The sequence below is a fragment of the Hyposmocoma kahamanoa genome, unplaced genomic scaffold (assembly GCF_003589595.1).
Source record: "Hyposmocoma kahamanoa isolate Upper Pololo Valley unplaced genomic scaffold, ASM358959v1 138, whole genome shotgun sequence".
NCBI classification, from domain to species: domain Eukaryota; kingdom Metazoa; phylum Arthropoda; class Insecta; order Lepidoptera; family Cosmopterigidae; genus Hyposmocoma; species Hyposmocoma kahamanoa.
Window position 1 is genome coordinate 1,557,859 of NW_020653492.1, and position 25,825 is coordinate 1,583,683.

Here is a 25,825-nt window from a genome sequence, read left to right on the forward strand (position 1 = left end):
TGCCGGCGCACACGCACGCGCCCGCGCCCGCGGCGGCGCCGCTGCCGCACCCCCACCCCGCCGCGCCGCCTCACGACCTGCCCGCCAACTTCGCCAAGCTCTACCTCGACGGTACGTCCGCAAACAGCCACCGATCAAAGACTATATTATTGTGTAGGCATACCGCTGACGATATTTTATTTATCATCTAAACTTATATCGCAGGGCGAAAGAAACAGGGCGCTCCCCCCACTGCCGGCGCGGCGCCGACGCCCCCCTTGGCCGCCACCCCCCTGGCGGCGCCGCTCCCCGCGGCGGCGCCCCTCCCGGCCAACGTGGGCAAGCACAAGTGTGCGCGGAAGCAGCGCGCCGCGCCCCCCCACTCCGACCACCACCTACCGCCGCCGCCGGACATACTCGACGAACAGGTACACACTCGCATTTGCTATCACGATATACACTTGGCCCGTGGTCCACGAGACGGTTTATGCAAAAGAATCAATTGAATGAGCTTTTATTGTACATCTGCGAGCAGCCTATCACGGGTATTAGTGCAACAAAGCTTTCCACCGTCTCGTGTACAAAGGCTGTTGGTATATAAATCATATCGTAAAATCCGTACACCGTACACGAATGTTATAATCGGAATGCGGTTCCGGATTTCAACCCGCCACATTGTCCTAAACGCCCTCTACTCTACCTCCTTCCGTAGATCTGCCTAGATGCGATGTCCAAGCTCTCCCTTCCCCCCGGATTTACATGGAAGGACGTCACCAAGAAGCGTAAAAATAAAGACGTTATCGACAATGATTTCAATGTGAGTCCCTTTAAGAAAGTTTCGAAACTTTTCAAAATTTAGTTAGTTGTATTTGAATGCATTGAACTTAGATTTTTTTTAAGTAGAAGTAGTGTTTTTTTTTAAAGGTGACGGTATGTGTGGTGTAAAATATCTGTAGTATGCCCATGTATTGTCTACCTATCTATAAAGCAAATACATTGTTTAAACATCTATTATAAACAAAATGTTGTGTACATAGAGAGCTGAAACGTTGGCGGCAACACGCAACGAAGCACTGCCTGAGACTGATAGAAGCTTGCTCGAATTAACTGACTCCAATGGTAAGTACCTGCGATAACTGTCTTTATAAACAATCTCTTGTTTCGTTCAAAAACAACTTAAAAGAAAATTGGCCCATATCAAAAACAAATTGGTTATAGTCGGTAATAAGTGGAACTTGGAACAACAAACTAATTATTAAAGTCCATTATGAGACTTGATTCCATGCAGAATGTATCACAAATTTATTTATATTCTCCCTTATAATTGACTTAACTTGTGATTTTGACGAAAATGCATTGTATACATGACTACATAGAACCCGAAATTGTCTATCGAACTCGTTTTTTTTTTTCGGTAAAATTGTAAGTTACTTAAACTGGGCGCTATGTAACATACGCATATGGAGTAGATAGGTTGGAATAGCTATATAATAAGGCAATGTAGCATAATACATGAGAACGTTGTTGTGAAGGTCCACCGACACTCGCCACGTCGGCTCTACACGCGCTGGACCTGCAGTTCTGCGCACAAGGCAAGTGCTGCGCAGCCACGCTATCGCTACCATAAGGCTGAATGCTACATTTGTCACCACGCTTCATATAAACTGGCTCTATATATTATATTTTCGGTTTACCACTATGTCTTGAACTGTAACTCGTATCAAAATCGTTCTATAAATGACTTATATTCATATATGAAAAAAGTAGACACAGTTAGCGAGTGATGCTTTCGAAAGCTGAGGAACTTACGTCTAACACAGCTATGACAAATATGTCATATTTAGTGAAAAGAGGGGACTTCATAAACTACAAACTATATCTTGAACTGTAACTCGTATCAAAATCGTGCTATAAATGACTTCTATTCATATATGAAAAAAGTAGACACAGTTAGTGAGTGATGCTTTCGACAGCTGAGGAACTTATATCTAACACAGCAATGAGAAAAATGTCATATTTAGTGAAATGAGGGGACTTCATAAACTACAAATGTTGATAGATTACTAACCATGAACCAACCGTATTGCCTGTTCAATTTCTAGCTAATTCTTTAAAAAAATATGTTGACACTTCAACAGATGCGAATTACTGTAAATTCTTTTTAATCAGCGTCTTTTTTCTAACGCGGATTTTGCTCTATACGCGTGTTTTTCTCGCATCGATTTCCGAACACATTTGCTTTTAATTACTCGAGCGGGACAAAATAAACCGACAGACAAAAAGCCCTTATGTCATTTGAAGCGAGGTGAGAAATCTAACATAGCTTTATTGTTCTTCATAAGTCATGACAATATTAATTACAAGCAATTCCTGCTAAAATACATAATTCACAGTTTTGTTTACCATATCACTTGTGTCCAGTACTAATGTTACCTCGTGTTGTCTACGCAAGCCTGCTTGTTATCTGTTAACACTTAAAATAACATTTGCTTGCTTGAAAATTGGTATTATAGAGATCTTAGATTCCGGTTCACTGCAAAGTTTCATGTCAATTTACTAAAAACAATGGTGCCTAATTTACATTTTTAACAATAATCAAAACTAAATTGTCCTTCATGCGTTATCGATGTTCATTATTTATTTTTTTCGTCGTTTGTTTAGCTAATAAAAGGGTACCGCGCAGTGGCGAAGGGTGGATATTTGTAGAAGGTAAGCCGATGTATAAGGTACGCAGCAATTGCTGCAATACAAGCCATTTTCTGTTCAATACCTACGACAAAATTGGAGAACAAATTTCATGGGCAAGCCAAGGGAAATTGTGTTATATGGACCCTTCGCAACTGGCACCCCGTAATAATGACACAATGTTCGAAATTGCTTACGTGCTTCACATCTCTACGTTCACAACCAGCAGCAGAGAAAACTGACCCCTGTATTAAAAGAGTTAATGGTGGACGATCACATTTCTCAGTTGCTAATCTTGTTACCTGATATCATTATTCTCCTTGCAAAATCCTAACTCATGAAAAACCCAAGATAATTTGTATACTTTTCATAATGCACTAAAGTATTTTGTTTATTTACATGTAATAAAACTTATTCAAATTCAGCAGGAGTGACAACGACTATCCACCTCCCCACCACGCCCCCGTATCCCCCTCCGCAGCAGCTGTTCCCTGTGCAGCAGTTAGCCACTAACCTTCACCAGGTGAGTTTAACCATTAAGATGGCGAGTCTCGCAGTTCGCTTAACAGGACTATTGCAGGTACTTGAACTTTAGAACCCAGGTCCTGAACCCCAAATTCCTAAATTCCCAAGGCACAGAAATTACAATCAACATTCATGACAAGATTCACTTGACAACGTTCCATCATCAAGCATATTGATGATATCCAATATAACCACTTTTACTGGCAACCTTACTGACATTTGTGTTGCGAGTTTTAAAAAGATATTTATTTATTGGCTTATATTCGTACTACTGTAACTGCGAATTAGACGTTAATACAGTCGGTGCCCTAAGATACCAAGCTCTTAACGGCTCTTTTCGTTTCGAGAGTCTTCTTAGGCAGCAAATTTGTGCATTGTACACACGTCTGCGTGTAATGTACGCACAAACTTTGAACGCACCACCGTTTCAAACTGCGGCCTTACGCGTTCAACAGAAATATGAAAAGGAATTCCAGCTTCATCAGATTGAAATGAGTGTTTATTTATGTAAATATAATTAACGATCATAAAATTTCTTAAACCGTCATTTACTAATGATGTCACGTGAAAATGAATTTTACGGCTCTAAGGTTAAAGGCCTAAGAACCAAATAGTCAGTTAGGAGATCAGGTATCTCAGGACATTGACTGTACGATGACACGCAGTAGCCTACCCCTTTTACATGGATATAAATTAAGAAAAACTATTAGGCAAGTCCAATCGACTGAGAGACCTAGCTCAACAACAAACAATGAACTGTGTTTTTGTAGTGTAGAGTAAAATAAAGTTATGTTTACCAACTGCAATATAGAGCAAATCTAAAAACAGGGAAAAGTGACTGAAACACGCACACCCACCTCATAGTTTAAAGTCTTTGACTTCCCAGTGGAAAATTCAGCTGGATAAGGTCGCAACAGGAGGAAGCAACAGTTCACCATAAATCGCAGTGTGAATACAAATGATAGCGAAAATTAATGATGAATAATTTTAATGCACACGATTCAGTGTCATATTATAAGCTTATAAGAGTGACGCCAGATGAGCGTAATTTCGTAAGTTGCGTTTTTTTGAGTTGCGCAGTTTGCGCTCGACCGAAATTCTTTTGGAGTGCCAGACGAACGTATTTTATTCAGTTGCTTTTAAGCGTTTATGCGGGGTGTTTGTGTCGTAATAGTGTAATGGATCCATCAAAAATTGTATGCATATATGGAGCATTAGAAGGCTATTATTAGAAAAAGAAACTGGGTACATCCACTCAATATGCAACGTTTAAAGTATGGGCAGTTTTATATATTATATACAAGTTTATGTGAACATTCCGATTCATTTGTTAAATACTACCACAAGCCAATAAATGTTTTTCAAGAATTATTAAGCCTAGTAAAACCTTTTATTACTAAGTTAGATACAAATATGAGACGCGCCATCAGTCCAGAGGAAAGACTAATAATAATAATCAAGTAAGTTGTTCAATTATTTATGAATTAAACTCCGTACTGAACATTTTCGCAAGAAACGTCTATACTCACGCGCAACCTATACCAAAGTGACTACTTCCCTCTCCCTTGCTTCCACCCGCGCCAGCCCGTCACATGATGCGACCGAAAGTCAGTCGACATTACGCCCGTAAGTCGGTACTTTAATAATAATAATAATAATAAGTACTTTTATATGAAACTGAATACAGCTCAAACTACGCAACTCAAAACTCAACTTTTACCGCCACGCCATTTTTTAAGTATGTGGTGCTCACAGACACACGACCACAGACAATTTTTTTTTTAGTTCTCGCCATTACGGCTCTAATGCTAGTGAGCAGTTGACTGTATACATGATCAACGTATGTAATTTTAGGTTGGCTTTATGACAGTTTTTCTTTCGTAGTTATATTATACTTTTTGTTAGTAGATATTGTGTTGTCCTTATGAAAGAGTTCGTCCACAGTAGTACTGCCACATTACTTATTTCTGCCGCCAAGCAGTAATGCCAGCATTACCGTGTTCCGGTTTTGAAGGGTACGGGTGCTGGTGAAATTACAGGCACATGGGACTTGTCAACTTATGTCTCAGGGTGACGGGCGCAATGGTAGTGGCCCTCAGATCTTTGTAGAATATATTTAAAAAGTTAGAGCATCGGACAGAATTGGATTCACATAAGAGTAACACGCTCCACAAACGAAAAACTTTCTGGATTCTTTTTTTAAAGTAAAGCAAACGTTTCCGAGCATGTTTGAGAAAAAAATATTTACGTGCTCCAAATTTCAGGCCGTCACAAACCACCGTACCTTGCGTTGGCTCCAATAAAGACATGTCGGGGTGGCTAAACGTATTAGGCCTTCGCTGTTTTAATATAGATGTAGAGACATACCTGTATCCCAATCTCTGCTCCCTACAGTACTTTTAGTGAAGAGTGCGCTCAGTGAACAATGGATTGCAGTGGACCTTGATTGGGGCTATATGTTCTATTGAATAAATGAGGTAACTCCAATCAGTCGTCGTGTTGCCGTAATCATTCACTACTTAGACATGACTTTTAACACCTTAATACTAATAATTATATTTCAGTTAAATGTTTTTACCGAAATTTATGATGTAAATGTGATATAAATGCAAAATGTAACGAATGCTGTATTGGGCAAACATTGATAAGACATAAGTTGAATCACGAAACCGTACGCGAAAAGAACTACAAATTGTTTATCTAACATTAGTCATAATGCTTGATGCGTTGAGCGTGTATTTTAGACCGTTCCCATTCAAGAACGTCCGCGCGCGAAGGTATCCCGCAAGTGCAACAAGTTCGGCTGCAAGTTGTTGCTGCTTGAAGCGTTGCAGAGACTCGGGCAGCACGTCAGTGACGTTGGTGCTGTCGCGGTAAACATTTCTCTTAATAGTTTGTCGTAGTTTTTCTCGTGCCGGGAATATCCTTCCTATTCATTACCCAATCCTAACATTTATCCCCGTATTGACACTTGTACATCTTCACCTTAAATAGCATACTACGTATACACGTTATAATACGTACGTATGTATAATACACGCATTTCTCAACAAATGCGTGAAGCTTCTAATATTTGTATATTCACAAGCAAGTTCCTGGATTCTGGTATATATTACTTTTAGATATTTATTTAATGATGACCTGGTGTGTTGTGACGTAGCAGCTGCAACCCGACTGTTCGCAGCATCAGCTACAGGAGCTGCAGCAACAGCAACTGCAACAGCTGGCTGCGCAGCAGAAAAAGCCCCAACAGTACGTGCAAGATCTGCAACCAAGGCCGGACGCCTTTTTAACCCAGGTAACAATAATTTCATATTGTCTTGATGATATGATGTAGTTTTTATGAACAACATCTGCTACCGAAAATCACATTTTGGTCAAGTATGTACTTTTTCAAGGTTTACCTACTGACCTTGGAAAACTACATTAATACGTGTTTCAAAGATCTGACTAGATAACGGAATCACACATCTATACAGGGTTATTTTTAAAATACTAACAACCTCGCAGCACTTACTAACATCATAAATAACAACTTTTGTTTCATGACTTTTTACAAAACATAATAAGTTTACCAAAAATAAACTTTTGATCTTTTATTGTACTATGTATGTACCAGAGCTGAAATGATATCTATTACTATTTTTAGTATCCGGCCGGAAAATTCATAATCAGTACGCCAAAGAAATTGATTTTTTGATTATAGGCGCTAGTAATAGGATAAACAGCAACTACAGGATCGTTGACAATCTGTTTATTACTTGTAACTGAGAGAACTATGAAGTTATATAACGGTATCTGTTGTAATTTAGTACTCAAATTTCAATAAAGGTAAATTATGTACGCAATATAGAACGATGAAGACCTGTTTTTGTGCATGTAGTGGTAGAAGTTGGTTCTGTTTATTTTCATAAACGAGACCAGTTTCAGATAACTGTTTTTCACTATAAACTCTTGCAAACTTTGTTAAATTTTAAGTACTACTTGGTATTGCCAGTCGACCAAATGAAAGGATCGCGATCACGATCGATTTGAACTAGAGATGAAACGTATAGTGATCTGGCCGGATACCGGATATCCGGCGAGCTCCTGGACCGAATAGCCGGATATCCGACCGTCGAATATCTGACCCACCCGCCGTAAACAAGTCGCGACCGGTTCAGCGCCGTGATTGATTGATTAGTGATTAGACGATTTGATTTGTTATGGTCACTGGTTTTAATAAAAACGTTTAATTTATCCCATAATACAAACAAATACATGACAAAAAATGTTAACAGTGAAAAAAAAATCGCAAATTTGGCAATATTTTAATATCAGTGCTGTTAGTTTGTTGTGCTGAATGCAAATTTCTCGCGGTGGAGAAGGAAAAAATGCAATTATTGCATTCTCATATTAAAATTTGTGAATATAAATTATTGAAATGTGTTATTGTTTAGCCGGGCGATGAGGCGGGCGGTGGCGCGGCCGGCGCCGAAGCGCGCGAACTGGGCGCGGTGCTGGCTTACCTGCAGAGAGAGGTCCCTTCCCTTGTCGCCTTACCCCCCAACGAGCTGCGATCGCTTGTACTACAGGTGAACACATTTATGCACTAGTTAATATAGATATATATAATACCATAGTATAATAAAACAAGTACGGCAATACCCGCCTGTTCTGCATTTTTCATTTTTACTTATTTAGATTGTGCCAAAAATCGAACTATCACTATTAATTTAAGCCTTTTTTATTTCGTAAGTAAATTAAAAAATAAGGGTGATTTTTTTATAATGTTTTTTTTTATTTAAAAACCGGTGCGCTTATATCAAATAGCGATATAGCCATATAGTCTGATCAAAAACCGATAACTTTATTTTGTTTTTGTTTTTTTTAACCTCAACAGATACACACTTGAATGCGATATTTAGGTTACCAGACAGTACAGCCAATTTGTTGGCATTAGTAGCCAACAAATGGCATACTTCGTTCAACATTAATTTAGTCAACTATCCTCTCCTTCGTCACTCCCTCAATGCTGAGGATCGTGACTTTGAACAAGTACTCCGTCAATCAATCTTCTCCACTTCAGTCTGTCTTTGGCGAGGTGGAATGCGATGCTTACTGGGACTGCCAGATCTTCAGCCACCTGGTCACACCATCGTTACGAACTTCGACCTCCAGGTCGTTTGCCCTCAATCCTGCCCATAACAATCACGCTCTCGAGACTATCAGCGCTTCTGCGTGCAATGTGACCAAAGAACTGCAGAATGCGGAGCAAACAGACGGAAAATAAGCGTTTGTCATTTTGCAACTGCAATTCCTCAAGCACGAATATTATAGACATATATTTTTTTCATTTTCTGAAATAATTGTCTTAATGGTTTTATCGGTTTTTGTCCTAAGCCTCATCAGATAAAATAAAGGTCTACGTTAATGGGTATGGTCTGAGGTGTTGTTGAGGTGTCAGCAAAAAGGGCCTTACTCAACATTATGGCGTAATTCAGTAGAACTACGACGCTGATGTTTACTTATAATTGTTAACAATTTCGCGTCTCACAAAAAAAAACAATACATGTACCTCGTTCTACTCTAGATAGATATATATAATATTGATACAAAACGATTCAGGTGATGCAGCAAAAATCGCATGAAATGCTATCAGCGAAGTGCGAGAATGACGCGGTGGGCGAGGCAGAGGCTGGCGGCGGCGGCGAGGCGGAGGCGGACGAACGGCAGGCGCGCCGGTTGCTGGCCGCGGCAGAGGAGGCGCTCGCCGCGGACTGGCCCCGTGCCGACCACCACCACCACCATCTGCACCACCACCACCACCTGGATCTCGCGGTAACTATCACTACTGATATGACACCATCACATAAAATTTGAGGAATATTAACCTCTATATTAATAATTATTAAAAATCATAAACCATAAAAATATGATCAATTCACTACATTTACATTTGATATTTGTTGTAATATGTAATGGTTTTCTCAGACGGGTAACGGCTGCCAGTACCGGTTGCGGCCTCCGTCGCCGGGCGAAACGGGCGCAGGCGCGACACGCGCGGCGGCCTTGGGCGCCGACGACGCGGACAAGCCTGACGCCCACTTTGCGCCGCCCGCGCAGCCCAAGCACCACCCGCCCCACCAGCCGCACCCTGCACACGCTCATTCCCTCCCCACCACCTACACTGAAGTCTACAGGTACTTACACATTAAATATTTTTTTGGTAAATGGTAATATAAAACAATTTCTCTATTAATCTTTCGCGACTCGGTCCTTAGGTCGTTCACCGCTCCTATGACGACCAGTGCGGGCGCAGGCGCAGCAGCGGGCGCGACTGCTGCGCAGCAACCGCAGCCGCATCCGAAACGCGAACAACATCACCATAACACCTCTGTCACCGCCAAGAAAAAGGTACAACTACAGGAAGGACACACCGACAAAGCGTCGCCTAAAAATGTATCGAACAAGGGCACTAACGCGGTGCATGCCGTATCGGCAGGGCCGGTTCGGCGTGGGGCGCGGTGGGCGCAGCGCGGCGCTGACACTGGGCGCGGGCGAGGCTTTCCCCGGCACGCCGCCCGCGCCGGCGCCTGCCGCTTACTGCGCCATGGACGTGGACGGCGAGACCGATTCCAACCGCGACACGGCGCTCACGCTGGCCTGCGCCGGCGGCCACGAAGACCTCGTCGAGCTGCTGCTTTCGCGCGGCGCGGACATCGAACACCGCGACAAGAAGGTAAGAGCCTTCAACCATTCTGAAAGAGATGTTGACGATGTGTCTCGTGATATTTAAATATCGTTTTATCCCTTAGAGTAAAATTACAATGTACCACAGATCCAAAATTTGTCCTGGCAACAAGATTTCCTATTAATTTATAAACCACGATATATTAAAAACTACCTGTAATTTTCATGAACAAAAATTACCCCTTTTGTAGTGCAGAAGTAACAACATGAATCGTACTTACAGGGCTTCACACCTCTAATCCTTGCCGCGACAGCGGGTCACGAAAAGATCGTTGAGATCCTCCTGAACCACGGCGCGGACATAGAGGCGCAGTCGGAGCGCACCAAGGACACGCCGCTGTCACTGGCATGCTCCGGCGGCCGCTACGAGGTGGTGGAGCTGATCCTCAGTCGCGGTGCCAATAAAGAGCACCGCAACGTGTCCGATTACACGCCACTCTCGCTCGCCGCTTCAGGGGGCTATGTCAACATCATCCGTTTGCTGTTGCACCATCAGGTGAGAGTACAGTCGCACGTATCATGTCACGCACATGTGACAGGTCGCGCACTAACTCATAAATCATGTGGTATTGTGATGCCAATAACAACAAGCTTACCATGCCCTTAATTTTAAGACACCGTACCTGCCTTATTCGCCGAATCAAATATGTTTTTATTTTATTATATAAAAAGTAATAGCATATACGTGTATCGCAAAATTTTATACATTTGTAGCCATTATATTATTTAATTAATAAATATATATACACACAATTTATATTCATACTGTAAATACGGAATAAACACTTCTTACGATAAATATTAAAAACCCATAAAGTCATACATGTGAGAATACACTAGGTTAGCGTATGATAGTATAGCCGATTCATTATTATAAATTGTCAACCTTAATAAAAATATAATAAGTATAATAGTAATATATATGTTGCTTATCCCGTGGAATTCCTTATCTAGGCGGAGATAAACTCCCGCACGGGCTCCAAGTTGGGCATCTCACCGTTGATGCTGGCTGCGATGAACGGGCACACGGCGGCCGTGCGGTTGCTGCTCGACTGCGGCTCCGACATCAACGCACAGATCGAGACTAACCGAAATACCGCGCTCACGCTCGCTTGCTTCCAAGGTAACCTCTTCGTGTATCTCCATCTGCACTTCTTTTCTCTTGCATTTGATGATGATTATTTTTGTTAATAATAATTGTAAGTAGGGAAAACACTCGTATACATTTTTATATACGATTAGAAACCAGGTTATTCCCTTCTGATTCCCAACAACTGATCCATCGCCAGTTTTAAATCCCAACTGATCCACTCTTTATTTTGCAACTCCCAACGGATCAAGGGAAAAAAGAACTTAAAATTAAATATTCATTTATTAAGCAATGGTAATCAAATGTTATAATTATGACTATTTATGACATACAAAATTTTTGTGACAGTTAATTATTATTGACATATTGCAAATTATAAGTAACAAAAAATCAATCTAAAGGAATATTAAAAATGTATTTTTTTGTAAACAGTGACTAACTGAGACATCCCCAGTCAAAAGTTGGTTAGTAATTTTTTTGTGCCATTTATATGCACAATTTGCAAATTTGCGTCATCTCTTAGAGCTTATAAAGTTTTTCTTGTTAACTGTACAAAAATAAGCTTATAAGTTGGTACTTATGAGATTAATGTATAATTTTTTATCCGGGATCCAATGGGAATAGAAAATAATATAAAATAAACCGGATCCACCAGGGGACCCGATTTCAGGGATCAAATGGGAATAACCCAGAAACCATAACACCAAAAAATATCAAACCTAAGGCTGGTTACACACGGTTACATCGCTACCCTTGCAATTTATAGGAGATTACATCGATACAAACGCGCGACTGCATCGATACAAACGCGCGATTGCATCGCTACACTTGGGATTTATAGACTATTGAATTGCATCGCGTTAAAATCTCGTGCGTGTGTAAAGGTAGACGATTAGCGACTGCATCGCGTTTGCATCGCTGCTAAAAGTCGCCATGTGTAATCGCTTTAAAATTAACGATGATTCAGCTCGTTTGCTCTCAAGCATAATGGGTGATGGTGGCTCTCACGTCCATCTCCTTCGTTCGAAGTAGGACACTTATGCGCTCGTGATACTTGCCATGCCATGTATGTAACACTACGTACACTAAGGGTCATATTCTAGAACTCTACTCAATGCTCAAGTCAGAACTTGAGTATGATTCAAAGCACTAGAAATCATACTCAAGTCCTTGCCATTAGGGTCGTATTTCCAGTGCTTGAAATCATACTCAAGTCTGCTCAAATCCTAACTTGAGCATTGAGTTGAGTTCTGGACCCTAAGACGTAGTACAGCTACTATGCCTCCATAACGTATCATGTAAATTAACCCGAATTAATGGAATCGTAGAATTAAATTTGTTCTATACTTAAAACATGCTAACCTTGTTTAAAACATTGCAGGACGACACGAAGTTGTAAGTCTTCTACTCGACCGGAAAGCGAACGTGGAGCACCGAGCGAAGACCGGACTGACGCCTCTTATGGAAGCAGCCAGTGGGGGGTACGTGGAAGTAGGGAGGGTACTATTGGACAAAGGCGCGGATGTCAACGCGCCCCCTGTACCGTCGTCACGCGACACTGCCCTCACTATAGCTGCTGATAAAGGACATACAAAATTCGTCGAACTATTGCTGCAAAGGTTAGATTTTCGTTTAATTCTCAAGCATCGTTAAATAGCCTTTTTTTCAATTTGAATATTATTTTTATAATTTTTGTAACGGATTGTAAAGGCTTATGAAGAGTAGGTTTTAGTAAATATAAAAATAACTGCTTTTATCTAGGTGAGGGACATGTAAAGTGTGTACACTGAGTAACATGTAAAAAAATCGTTCTTTTATGAAGACGAGCGGCGGTAGAAGTGAAGAACAAAAAAGGCAACTCTCCGCTATGGCTGGCGGCTAATGGCGGACACCTAGCCGTCGTCGAAATGCTCTACGCAGCCGGCGCCGACATCGACTCACAGGACAATAGAAAGGTAATCCACTTGCGCAATTTGCCATTAACGTGTCGAAAGACACTCATCGGCTTGGACGCTATTGAAGGAGGTCTCTTGGAAGTCTCGAGGCAATATCACTGTACTAAATTGAATCAGTTTGTGTGTTCTGGGTAAGGACCGCAAAATTATAGTTACCCTGATATTCACTGCGAAGTCCCAAGGTAACCAGAAAAGTCTTGTATATTGATTATTTTATTATTATTTGACTACCTCCACGGTCAAGTGGCATGCACACCGGTTTTCATGGTGTCACTATCTCAGGCCTTTTTTTTTTTTTTTTTTGTGAATCCTTTATGGATATCCCCGAGCCCGGGCGGCTCGAAGGTTATGTGGGAGTCCCGGCGCCCTGAAAAGGGCGCTGCTCCTCGGTCTAGCATGGACCCAGGGGTGTACCCACTAAACCCCATCGGTTTGCCTCTCGCCGGGTTTGTGCCGGCGCCGTGGGATCATCTCTATTTCACCACGACGCCGCCCGGCCGCCCCGGCCACTATACCGGGGCTCCCGCGCCTATGGAGGAGAGGATCGGTTTTCTCCGCCCCTCTCCCCAGACGATTGCGGCCGTGCAATGCGAACAGGGGGCCACTATCTCAGGCCCTGGCACAAACCAACATCATTCGTTTATATTAATACATCTTCCGACTAAAGCACATCAGTCAAATTCATTTGTTACTTCATTAATTTGTAACTTAAATTCTAGTGGGGTATTTCTCAAATTTATCATTCACTTCACATTTTCCAACACTGTAAGCAATACAAAAAATATGTAATTGTATATTAAAAAGTGACGCACTTTTTTGACTTACATGCTTTTGTCCGTTGACACTAGGTGCATGCAACCAATAGAATTATTTTTTATTAATTATTATTTTAAAATCCAACTTTGATTTCCTAGGTCAGTAGTTTTGTCTTACGATACAGTTTCCGGAAATCCGGAATTCGAGAAAGTAATCAATTAATATTTGGTGGTTTTAACAACTCTACTCCTCATAACTATATCCTATACATGCACTGGCTTACAAATAAATGGACGTCGGGTCCGCGCTAAAAAGTGTCCGAACTTACAGGGCGTTAAAATCGTATACAGAGCGTCAATCACGCTTTAGTCTAGGTTTTAGGTAGGTTAGTAAAATCTTGTAAAAATTACTCAACTAAAGTGAAAAAACAGGATGGTATATCATATTTTCAGTAAGTACTACATTGTGTTATCATAGTTATCATTTAAAAGTGTTATTTTATGCACTAGTATATATAGTATTTAATTTATATTTAAATTAATCGTAAATATAAATTACAATAGTAATCAAAATAGTCAAATAGTTAACTGTCTCTTTCCGACTAATTGCTTGCGTAAAAGACTGAACGAGACCCATCACGTCAATTTCAATTGTTTGAAATCATTGACTTACAATTATAAGGACGTCGGGTCGCGCTAAAAAGTGTCCGAACTTATAGGGCGTTAAAATCGTATACAGAGCGTCATTCACGCTTTAGTCTTCGTTTGTTCGACTGACAGCGCGCTTGTCAATGATGTAGTAAATCCTTGTAAAAATTACTCAACTAAAGTGAAAAAACAGGATGGCATATCATATTTTCAGTACGTACTACATTGTTATCATAGTTATCATTTAAAAGTGTTATTATATGCACTACTATATATATAATTTAATTTATATTTAAATTAATCGTAAATATAAATTACAAAAGCAATCAAAATAATCAAATAGCTAACTGTCTCTTTCCGACTCATAGCTTGCGTAAAAGACTGAACGAGACCCAACACGTCAATTTCAATTGTTTCAAACACAAGCGTTTGAAATATTTAGAACAAAAATTTCATAGAGTCACTTTGATGGTAATGTTATTATTAAAATATTTTTAATACTTTAGTAATACTTTCAAATATTGTTGTACTCTTTCTACGACTTGGGGTTACGAATCAGAAGACCGAAAATACATTTGCCCGAAATAACGTTTGCATGAATTTCCATAATCCCGAAAGTATTTTTGTAAGTTTTTTTTTATTAGAATATTACAAAACAAACCTAAGCTAACTTAGTCTTTTCCTTGTAATAAGCACCCAAAACTCCCTAAAGAATAACGGTTTTATTATGAATCGATTTTCAGGATGATTAAAACTTGGCTTTATGTTGAATTTGAATTTTAAAAAATCGAAACATCGGTACATTTCTTATGGCATGGCATAATAAATGTACTTATTTCAGTTTTCCTCGAGATCCTATACTTTGCTCACTATGGAGAAATATAATAGCTGAATCGCGACGAGAAGAACATTTTATCCCGAAAATATACAAATTTCTTTGCTCGGCCCATTTCAGACAATCGGATATGTACATAACCAGCAAAGGCTAACGAAAATTAAAAAAAAACAGCTTTGCCAACATTGCTAGTAAGAACTGGTTTTTGGTGCCTAGGCATTATATTATATTTATATTAAAGCTTTGGTATGTGATTACATCAATGAGTGAACTGTGCATAGAAAGGAGATAATACAGGAATTTATCCAGTAAACATAGCTTGAACTTAAGAAGAAAGTGACAAGTATTAACAGAGAACATCTTACACCGTTAAAAATCATTAAAAATCAAAAGTTGGATGAATGACAAAATATACCAACTTAAGAAACAAAAGGTAATTGAAGTAGACTGACATTGCAAATTAACTTTTCTAAATGGTTCTGGTCTTGGTATTCTATTGTAAGACAATCACCTGGTCTGAAACTAGGGAACTCTCTGTACATACTCACCATGAGTATCAGAGCAACAGAATCCCAGAGCAGAACCAATTTACAAAAGTTCATTTCCCAAATTGGTTCTACCGGGTATCGAACCTAGGACCAAGTACGGTGGAATTTATTTCGGGGCACAACTCAGAACACCCAGGCCAAAACAACTTTCGAAAAGTTCACATTTAGTTTTATTGTTGATTGAGCTGATTTTTTACGGTTTTTAAAAAAATTCTCAAATAACTCGAGAAATCGGGTACGAGAATTCTCGAAACTCAAGAAAAAGAAAATCAGACACCCTAGCTCGTAATAAATGGCATTGTATAAAATTCAACATTTTCGTATAAAATTTATTTATAAATAATAAAGGCTACTCCATTATACCTGTGTTCAAGTAGTTTTCACTAGAAGCTACATGTGGTGCATTTTGGTAAGTTTCCAGTAGAAGCAGAATATGGTGTTTTTTTGCACCTTTCAATTGTTGCAAGTAAAATTAGGCGGTACTGCAATGACATTACAATTTAAATTCAAAGTTTTAGCTTTTTCATAATCCTTTACATTACATAATCCTTTATGTTTAAATAGGTTGACTTGGGACATTTTTTTTCGTGGTTTTTGTATTAGACCCGTCGTCCATTTATTTGTAAGTCAATGTATACATGTGTCTATGTATGTGGAACACCTTTCTCCGACCATTGCTTATAACTAATAAGTATTTTTTTAATTGCAAAAGCGAAATGATGAGTGAATTAATTAGATTAACAATATAATCGTAATGTTCGTGAAATTAGAATAACTAGAATTGATATAGTTAGCTGAGATCGAGAGAATAGGCAGAGTGCATTTACAAAGTACCTAAACTTCTGAGAAGTAATACAAAGACTGCATAATACATCCTTCTGAAATCCTGGAATTGTTGTATTGTGTTTTGTTTTCATGTTGTAACTAGTAGCAATCACTTTACTACGGTAGTGTACTTAGAAGAAAAGTTTTGTAATTGTTTTGAAGTTTTTACCTTAAATTTTTAAACACTCTGGAATATCAGAAGGAGGAATTATCCATTCTATATAATATTATTCGAAGTTTAGACACATATACACTCACATATGCTCAAAGGTCCCAGGTTCGTTTCCCGGGCCGAGATAAATATTTGTATATAACGCTCTCACCCAACATAGCCCCGCACTAGGGAAACCCTGTGTCACGGGTGCCATGAATACACACATAGACAACCACAAATTACACCCAAACTCACGAGAGAAATAAATGTAGGCCAGTGCTTTAATTGTAACACTTAGGTAGATAATTGACAAATTGCAGGTATCATGCCTGATGGCCGCCTTCCGGAAAGGCCACACTAAAGTGGTGAAGTGGATGGTCGGCGTCGTCACGCAATTCCCCTCTGATCAGGAGATGACAAGGTACATTCCATCGCATTCGATTACTTGTTAGATACGCTCGTGTCTTTCTTTGCGTTATGAAAAACAACTAAGGTAGGTATACAACATCCAGTAGGTGATGAGCCTTCGTAGGATAGGCAATTCGCCTGCCAATTGTACTAATTATTGCAAAAATAATTTTATTACATAATGGACCTATAGTCTGTCTTTTTTGAAGATGGAGTAAAATGACAGTTTATTGCTTAAAAGTGTTGCCCACTTACAAGCAGTGATTGTAGTCGATAAATATTCTATCGACTACGGACTGGATGTTGGTTACGTTTATGCAATAAATAACCGAATTTGTTTCATTTAAATCATCTTCGGCCCATTATTCGTCCAACTGCTGGGCACAGGTTACTTTGAATTGTTAATTTTTGCAAATTGATACGTACATGCACCACATTTACAACTACGGCTATTAAAAATACGAAGAGGAGACATATTTTAAAGTTTTTAATTTTAATTTAATAAGTACGTAAGCAAATCCACCTATCGTTATTAAAATGTATATAAATAAAAATTTATTTCGATGCCAATAGGCCTACTGTCAAAATATTTATCTTCTATAATATAATATTTATAATATTTTTCTTCACAATCGCTCGATGAAATTGTCGACAACAACTACACGACTAATTAAAATTTTATATTAAACTGGCAACTTTGCAAACTGTCATTTTACTATTTTCAAAAAATACCAACTATAGTTGTGCGTCGTTTATGGACTAAATGGAAGGCTGTAATGATTCCATAACAATATACCCTTCCACTCAAAACTTACTTATGAGTACAATTAGAAAAGTTATTGAGTCGTGCGATTCAAAGTTATCGGTAATAAAGTGATTTTTGTCAATATTAAACATAATAATGATACCCACTCGAGATGTCGAGTCTTAACATGCCGTTCGTTGCAGGTACATTTGCACGATCTCAGACAAGGAACTTCTGGACAAGTGCCAGGAGTGCGTCCGCGTGATCCGCGCCGCAAAGGAGACTCAGGCTGCGCGAGCCAATCAGAACGCGACCATCCTGCTGGAGGAGCTCGACGCCGAACGCTGTCGGGAGGAGTCGCGCAGACAGGCAGCCGCGCGGCGCAGGGAGCGCAAGAAGAAGAAGAAGATGGAGAAGAAGGTAGTATGTATCCCAATGTTTGTTATATACTTAAACATTTGATAGCCGGCAAAGTGTAGTCGGCTACAAGCATCGAGTATATAACCAGAAATCGAGACCAAATGTCATTTAATTTGTTTGACATCTGTTCTGGCAAATCATTACTGTGATAACTGCGCTCCGATTGATCAGCCCGAATTCGAAACAATTGACGGCTGTCATCAATTTGTTTCTTTTCGAAAAGACCAGCTTAACTTGAGCTTTGCTATGATGGACGAAAATTGCAAAATTACACATTTAATTGCCGATGAAATGTGATTCCGTTTGTGTTGTAATTAGACTTTTTGCTGGTTTTTCCACACCACCGAATGGAACAGCCCCGATTCTTAGAGATATTATCTTTATTACAATAATACAGAATATTTTTGGAATATACGGATACGTACACAAAGGTCAGTTGTTGGCGTAGTGCTATTTCAGTTTTCTAATTTGTAATTTCAACGCAAACGAGAATTGATATTGTATAGTGATATAAGATCCATTTGCCAGATGAATTGCCAGGGATGGATGGCCTTTATTTCGTCTCTATTTCTGGTTATATACTCGATAGCTAGAGGTAATTGTAATTGGTCGTAGTGGACCCAATCAATCTAATCTAACCTTTATTTGGTACTGCTTAAACGTCATATTATCATTATATAGGTATGTCTATCATTAGTATGATACTGCAAACACTTTACAATAAATAATTCATTCGTTATCTGAATAACAGAGGTCTGGTATAGGAACGGAGTTAAAAAAGACCGCTTACACCCCCACTCTTGTTCCGCGAAATATGCGAAATGGAATGAGTGGGCCACACGTCGTAAATACTAGCTTTTTAATTTAAACCGGTTTTAATAGGTCTAAGCGGGAACCGGCAACTAGCCTCGTAAAATCCAGGCCCTAATAAAAGCAGTATCTTCAACGAACTTCACTTGTGTTACTATAGGAGGAGCGGCGCAAATTGCAGGAGGAGAACGACAAGAACTCGATGTACAGCGAGAAGGCGCTGCGAGAGGGCGAGTGTTCGGAGGGCGGCGAGCCCGACGACGAGCCGCAGGCAAAAGAGGAGGGCGACTCCGGCATCGACGCCAACTCACAGGTTACTAAATGTTACTATATATAAAATAATAATATAAATTCGGTCTTTTAACTGCTTCCGTGGCCGAACGGTTACCATGCAGGCCGGACTGCCACGCAGAGGTCCAGGTTCGATTCCCGGGCCGGAAGAAATATTAGTATGATCTACATTTATTTCTCTCGTGAGTTTGGGTGTGATTTGCGGCTGTCTATGTATGTGTCCATGGCACCCGCGACACAGGGATTCTCTAGTGGCTATGTTTAGTGTGTGTGTGTCTTCAATTAGCTACGCTATTGAATTTAATTTGGCTCAGCGTCATTCCGATTACCAAATTCACAATAACTCTCGTCTACGCGACAGAAGGCAATTACGATAATGAACAGGATGTAAGATTGTAAATTAAAACCTTTTATAGTATATACATTGTTCTACCTAACATTACATACAATGTTTTATTTGACTGATGAATGCCGTGCAGGGTTCGTGTTCATCGTCAGACGTTAAAGCACCTCCAGCCACCAGCGCCAAGAGCAAGAAGAAGAAAAAAGAAGAAAAGGCAGTTCCTCCACCGCCCCCCGATAAACCTGCCAAGCAGATAGACAAGGTACCGCTAATTGTTACTTTTTATCGAAAGAGAATCAAATATTCTGACTTGAGCCTATCCATAACATCTGTAAGGCCCATTATGACATTATCGGAATATCCTTGCCGTTAGTAACAATTCCGAAATCTTATTTGTAATGTAAACACATCTATATAATCAACGTTAGTAGATAACGAACCTAATTGAATAATCTATCTATAGAGTAAAACCAAGATTGAGATGAAACCAGAAAAAGAAAGCACCCCTAAACCAGACAAGAAAGAGAAAGAGAACGTGGCGCCAAGCTCTCCTCCCGCCACCCCCTTGAAACCGGCGGCGTCCGTGCAGCCGGACCGCAGACAGGATAAGAAAGACAAGTGAGTCGTGTTTGTTTACTTCGTTGATGATTTTGAGATGATAGGCTAAGTCAAACCAGAAGGTTGATAGCAGTATCTCCAAGTTTCTATAACCATCACTCGACAAGCATGTACTTAAATGAACGATTTTGTCGTTGATATAGTCAAGTCTGATTTCGCGTTTTTGATACCAGTCATCGAGTATATAACCAGAAATAGAGACGAAATAAGGGCCATCCATCCCTGGCAACTCATCAGGCAAATGGGCCTTATATCACTTTTAAATATTAATTCTCGTTTGCGCTGTAATCACAAATTAGAAAACTGAAATAGAACAGCGCCTACTACTGACCTGTGTGTACGTCTCCGTATATTCCAAAAAATATTCTGTATTTATTGTAATAACGATAATTTCCTAATAATGCCGTGCTATTCTATTCGGTGGTGTGGGAAAAACAGCAAAAGATCTAATTATAAAACAAACGGAATCACATTTCATCGGTAATTAAATATGGAATTTTGCAATTTTGGTCCATTATAGCAAAGCTCAAGCTAAACTGGGGCGTTACCATGAACTCTTATTACGATTCAGTTTAGGGCTTAAAATGAATCGTTGTGAGATAGCGCTACATGAAATGTGTATCACCATCCCGCTTTTTTGTCGTTATGAACCTATACTGAACTGTAATAAGAGTTCATGGTAAAGCCCCTGGCCAATTTTAAGTGAAAGAATTGACCAAATTGGCTGACCAATCGGAACGCAGTTGTCACAGCAATAATTTGGCAGGATGACATTTCGTCTCTATTTCTGGTCCTATACTCGATGATACTACTTATAGAAACTTCTGAGACACTAGTAAAGAACAACAAAAATTATTATGCGATATTTACTTTGTTTTAAACAGTCATCTCATTTTATGTACAGCTCTTTAAACTTCAGTAGTTTCGGTGTGTGCTCTAATATGAATGCGATTGTATTTCTAACTGCCAGTTTGGTGTTGACATAGCCATACTATTTACAGTAAATGGTGGTAGTGTATAATTTAACCGGCTATGATCTTCTTATAAGTAATATTGTGTGTAACGGTAGTTAGTATGCTTTTCTTTCATTGACCAGTTTATAAAAAGATATCGGATGTCTAAGGCTCTAATAATAAATAGCTCCAGCGTCCATATTAAGTCCGTATCAACTGAGGTGTCACTCAATTATGGAGATACATCACCAGGCCTTCCGTATTCATTATCTGCAGTCGTCGGCATCGTCAATGATATTGAAGTGACCAAAACCGTACTATAATGAGACAAGTAGTGCAGACTCCCGCCTGTACCCCGCGCGTCAAACCTACACGTGACTAGGAGTGTACGATTGTTACTTTTGTTGTACAGGGTCAAGACCACGTCACGCTTGACACTAAAGGTTTAAATTTAACTCTATGCCACTTGCAATTAAACGGACCAAAGTCCAAAGTTTGATGTGCTCTTGACTGTACCTAAAGCTTGTAAACATAATTTTGAATGTGAAAAATCAAATTTTTTGAATGTCCCGATGTTTTACCACCATGATATTAAATTATTTTTGTGAAATTACTCTACTTAGTTTGTTATAATTATTAATACAAAGAAAAACTAAGAAAAAATTCCTTCGATCCGGCTGGATTTGAACCAACGTCTTCCAGCAAACTGTACCAAACGCTATGCCAACTAAGCCATAGAACTAACTAACGGATCTTACGAATTTTTGTATGTGCTTGTTGCAGGTCTCTGTTTTTGGTTGTTAACGACTTTTTTGCCGTTATAGATGTTTGTTAATAGAGACTCCCATAACTCCCATACCTTTTCTACATAGTTTTGATTATAGTGGCTATGGCCGGAAGGGCACTATAACCTGTGCGCACACAGGAACCTTATAACTTCAGGTTCTGACCCCAGCAGGCTTAGCATAAGCCCGAAGACTAAAGTTATTCTCTTCTTCGAACTGTCAATTTTCTCTTGAAAATCTCGACATTTTGGCAGAAGAAGAGATAACTTTTGTATTTGGGCTCATGCTAAGCCTGCAGATCAGCCAGTGTACAGGGTTGTCACTGACTTCATCGGGTTCTCAAGAGGCTAGTATCTCGGGTGAGCCGCCCCGGGTGCAGTTGCAGTACCCTCCCTATTTTCCAGATAGGTACTGGAGCTGTAGGCACGCTCACTTCTACTATCTAGCACATCCTCTGAGTCAATAGAGACAATCGACTTAAGTAAGATCTTAATATCGATCCTGTTATTAAGGCGTTTAGGAATCTTAGTCGACGTCACACAAAAAAATCATTCTTCTTATTACTTCTTTCTTATTTACGAAAACAACATTCTTTGAAGACAAACGACTCTGCCTATTGCTATTTAGATATCCGATGTCTACAGTAGATTGTAATTTAAGCTGCTCGTTTATTATAGTGTGTAGATTAAACCTAGCATTAACCACAACGGGGGCTAAAGGACAGATATTTCTTCCAGAAAACAAGAAGAGGATAATAAGACTTTAACAGTTCAAAGTGTTAAATACGGGAATAGCTCGCGAAAGAGCCAAGTGTTCGAATCTTCACGGCTCAATGTGGAAAAGGACGAGTTTGATGTGTCCGAGAAATATAAAAAACACGGCGCACACCAGTAAGTGCACGCCATTTGAAGTCATCAAATCACGAACACTTTCATTGCAACGGGAAATGTAGGGCCGAAATTTAGGCTGATTTCAGATACACGCTTAGACTGAGATTTAGGGCGTCTTCATATTAGACGCTTGTAGAAGCCCTGCAGTGGGCCTTTATAAAATAAACTTTGACATTAACTAAACAAAAATGGCGGGGTGAGCAAGTTTTTCGAAAGTACAGAACAAACTTTGCCTTAGTATGCAATAAATTTAATTAAACTTTCAATTTCCAACATAATTTCTAAAAAACTTTTTATAGCCCGCCAATTTTGCTTAGTCAAAGTTCATTTTATAAATCTCAACGTCGAGAGTATACGTAGACGGCCACGGCCTGTGTAAACTTAACAAACAAACAAACACACAAGCCGCAAGCAGCAAGCCGAACTGCACATTGGCAGTTACAATGACGAGATGCAAACCGTTTTCATAAACTATTGCGGTCCTCGGATAATTGAGGCCATCAGCGCAATAGTGGTGTAACCGATATTAATTTTTTTCTACAATATTACTTTAAATGACACTAAATACATTATTATTTTATATTTGGATACTATAATTAAATATTTTTTATACAAGAAAATAACTATGCACTTCAGTATATAGAAAACAAATTGAAAATGGATTACACGACTATTGCGCCGATAGCCGTAATTGCCGGTGCAAATTTTTGTGGTCATAATTAAAGCGAAGACCCTCGACACGTATAAAATGTTTGTGTGTCTTTAAGTCAGAACGTAAAGGCTAAGTGCGCTTTGAAATCAGCCTTAATGTATTCCGCAATTGGTTAATGTGGGGTAATACTTACGCCATACAAACCGAAAGCTCTCTTAAGGGTTTTGCTCTAATAAAAGGTCTTACACGAAAACAATAAAAATGCAGACCCTTGCATGGTGCATCTCAATTCTTTTTGCATGTTTTAACCGTATTTCATGTCGCTTAATTGTAGTGTAGATAGCTGATATAATCCGCTTCAACCTTAAATGTGAGATGATGTCTAAATAAAATGAAATAATGACATATTTGTCACAGACAAGAAAACATCGTCGATTTTTATTGGAATATCTCCCGGTTTATAATCATCGACCGCCCCTTAAATAAATTTTATTCATTTCAATTATAAAAACCAGTATAATTAAATCTAACGATAAACATAAAATCGTACACGGGAAACCAAACGCACATCATTCATTTCATTGTCACCGCAATGAAAAAGTAAATAAGCAATCTAAGTGTTACTTATTTGACAAACAGGTGGGAGGCAGAAGGCAAGAGTACCTCGCCGAAGGGAGGATGCGTCGGAGGACGACGCGAAGAGGGTTGGAAGGAAGTCGTACGCAAGTCCAGCGTACAAACTCTGTCTACCGTTGAACCTGGGTAAGTTTGAATTTTTTTTTAATTAGCGACGATGTAGTTGAGTTGAGAAAATAAAAGAGAAAATTGAACTGGCCGGCTATAAAGAGGTCAAGTCATTAGCCGTAGATCGTGAGGAATGGAGTCATTATATACCTTATTTTAAGGTATGTAACATGAATTTGCTTCTGTAGGTGCAAAAAAGTGTCTGTGGGCGCGCACGCGATCTCGCGCGTTATTGGGCGAGCGGGCAGCAACATCAATGCCATTCGCGCAGCTACCGGCGCTCACATCGAAGTCGACAAGCAGACCAAGGGACAAGGAGAGCGCATTATTACAATCAAGTTAGTGGCCATAGCATTTTATTTCATTTCTCGGTACTTGGTGTAACGGACTGGTGTACGCAACCAGTCGTCCAGGCGCCTATTTTGCATGTGGTTTATTTATTTATTTCATTAATTCATTTACTTTGTTATTTATTAGTATTCTGAAATGATTGGCTCGTTCTCGGGTTGGTGTTCTGTGCCTGATTTCCCTACGAATTTCCCTGATTGCATCAGAGATGCTAGTTTAATCCGATGTGACTGCGGCGGCCTCATCTTGTGGCTGCACAAGATGTAACTTGCTCTTGTGCGGCCATAAGATGTACAACAGCAAGTGCTGCAACAGTCCATGCAGCACTTGATCTTGTACATCTTATGGCCTAATACCTGTACGAGGGAATCTCTACACATCCTATATAGCGCAGTCAAAGTGGGAAAATACTATTCAAAGTCAATGTAGTCCTAAAATAAAACAATCATCGACCCGTTAAGAAGCCTAATATCCCCGTTATGTTTTATTCAATCATATTATTGCAAAATATTAAATAATATTTCACGATACCCGAGAATGACCAGTAGAGAATTGGAGTTTACAAGTCGAATAAAAAAAAAGAAAATATTCGGTCGAAAGGTGTGAAATATTTACCAAAATTAATCGATAGTAACCAAAAGCAGCCGATAACAGACAGTTGGAATAATGTGCTATTGCTAATGTTTGCGCTGTAGGGGTTCAGCGGAAGCAACAAAGCAAGCGGCGAACCTGATAGCGGCGATGATCCGCGACCCCGAAGCGGACATCGCGGCGCTGCTGCCCCGTACGAAGTTGCCGCAACCCGCGCCGCAGCCCGCGCAGCCTAAGCCCGCAAAACAGCCTCTACCTAAGGTGAACACACATCATGAACCAGTCAACGGCTATTACTACCTGGTATTTAGTTCACTTTGCAAAATTAAACGTTAAGTTACTATCACTTGAATATAAGCCTTATACTTATATACGAACCGTCTATACTTCGTTTTATTTTGAATTAGACAAGAAAGTGTTGGGTCTTTTGTCAGGCACTATTTTATTCAGCTACTTTATAAGTAAAGCAATTTAATAAAAACCATAAAACAAAGTT

General features: G+C 39.6%; 2 protein-coding genes across 12 annotated transcripts in view; both read left to right on the plus strand.

Moving 5' to 3' along the window:
• The window catches only part of LOC113240398 (ankyrin repeat domain-containing protein 17-like), a 44,491-nt gene extending 43,911 nt beyond the window's left edge, over nucleotides 1-580 (plus strand). Inside the window, exons 13-14 of the mRNA XM_026477687.1 lie at nucleotides 205-407; nucleotides 515-580. Of these exons, the coding sequence (XP_026333472.1) occupies nucleotides 205-407; nucleotides 515-580 (269 nt within the window). The remainder of the gene's footprint in view (nucleotides 1-204; nucleotides 408-514) is intronic.
• LOC113240475 (ankyrin repeat domain-containing protein 17-like) overlaps nucleotides 23-25,825 on the plus strand; it is a 38,688-nt gene continuing 12,885 nt past the window's right edge. The window contains exons 1-27 of one of the 11 annotated variants that reach the window (XM_026477800.1): nucleotides 23-111; nucleotides 205-407; nucleotides 692-796; nucleotides 1,017-1,098; nucleotides 1,512-1,571; nucleotides 2,641-2,688; nucleotides 3,090-3,187; nucleotides 5,934-6,062; nucleotides 6,374-6,487; nucleotides 7,629-7,763; nucleotides 8,797-9,009; nucleotides 9,163-9,371; nucleotides 9,453-9,585; nucleotides 9,674-9,910; nucleotides 10,145-10,417; nucleotides 10,876-11,044; nucleotides 12,393-12,630; nucleotides 12,834-12,966; nucleotides 17,052-17,152; nucleotides 18,088-18,307; nucleotides 19,275-19,427; nucleotides 19,885-20,010; nucleotides 20,212-20,366; nucleotides 22,842-22,994; nucleotides 24,286-24,408; nucleotides 24,579-24,728; nucleotides 25,434-25,632. In XM_026477800.1, coding sequence (XP_026333585.1) covers nucleotides 707-796; nucleotides 1,017-1,098; nucleotides 1,512-1,571; nucleotides 2,641-2,688; nucleotides 3,090-3,187; nucleotides 5,934-6,062; nucleotides 6,374-6,487; nucleotides 7,629-7,763; nucleotides 8,797-9,009; nucleotides 9,163-9,371; nucleotides 9,453-9,585; nucleotides 9,674-9,910; nucleotides 10,145-10,417; nucleotides 10,876-11,044; nucleotides 12,393-12,630; nucleotides 12,834-12,966; nucleotides 17,052-17,152; nucleotides 18,088-18,307; nucleotides 19,275-19,427; nucleotides 19,885-20,010; nucleotides 20,212-20,366; nucleotides 22,842-22,994; nucleotides 24,286-24,408; nucleotides 24,579-24,728; nucleotides 25,434-25,632 — 3,741 coding nt within the window. In that variant the 5' untranslated portion in view covers nucleotides 23-111; nucleotides 205-407; nucleotides 692-706. Of the gene's footprint in view, nucleotides 112-204; nucleotides 408-691; nucleotides 797-1,016; nucleotides 1,099-1,511; nucleotides 1,572-2,640; nucleotides 2,689-3,089; nucleotides 3,188-5,933; nucleotides 6,063-6,373; nucleotides 6,488-7,628; nucleotides 7,764-8,796; nucleotides 9,010-9,162; nucleotides 9,372-9,452; nucleotides 9,586-9,673; nucleotides 9,911-10,144; nucleotides 10,418-10,875; nucleotides 11,045-12,392; nucleotides 12,631-12,833; nucleotides 12,967-17,051; nucleotides 17,153-18,087; nucleotides 18,308-19,274; nucleotides 19,428-19,884; nucleotides 20,011-20,211; nucleotides 20,367-22,841; nucleotides 22,995-24,285; nucleotides 24,409-24,578; nucleotides 24,729-25,433; nucleotides 25,633-25,825 lie in introns of those variants that run through there. The other 10 variants (XM_026477791.1, XM_026477793.1, XM_026477792.1 and 7 more) reach the window with 10 other exon arrangements.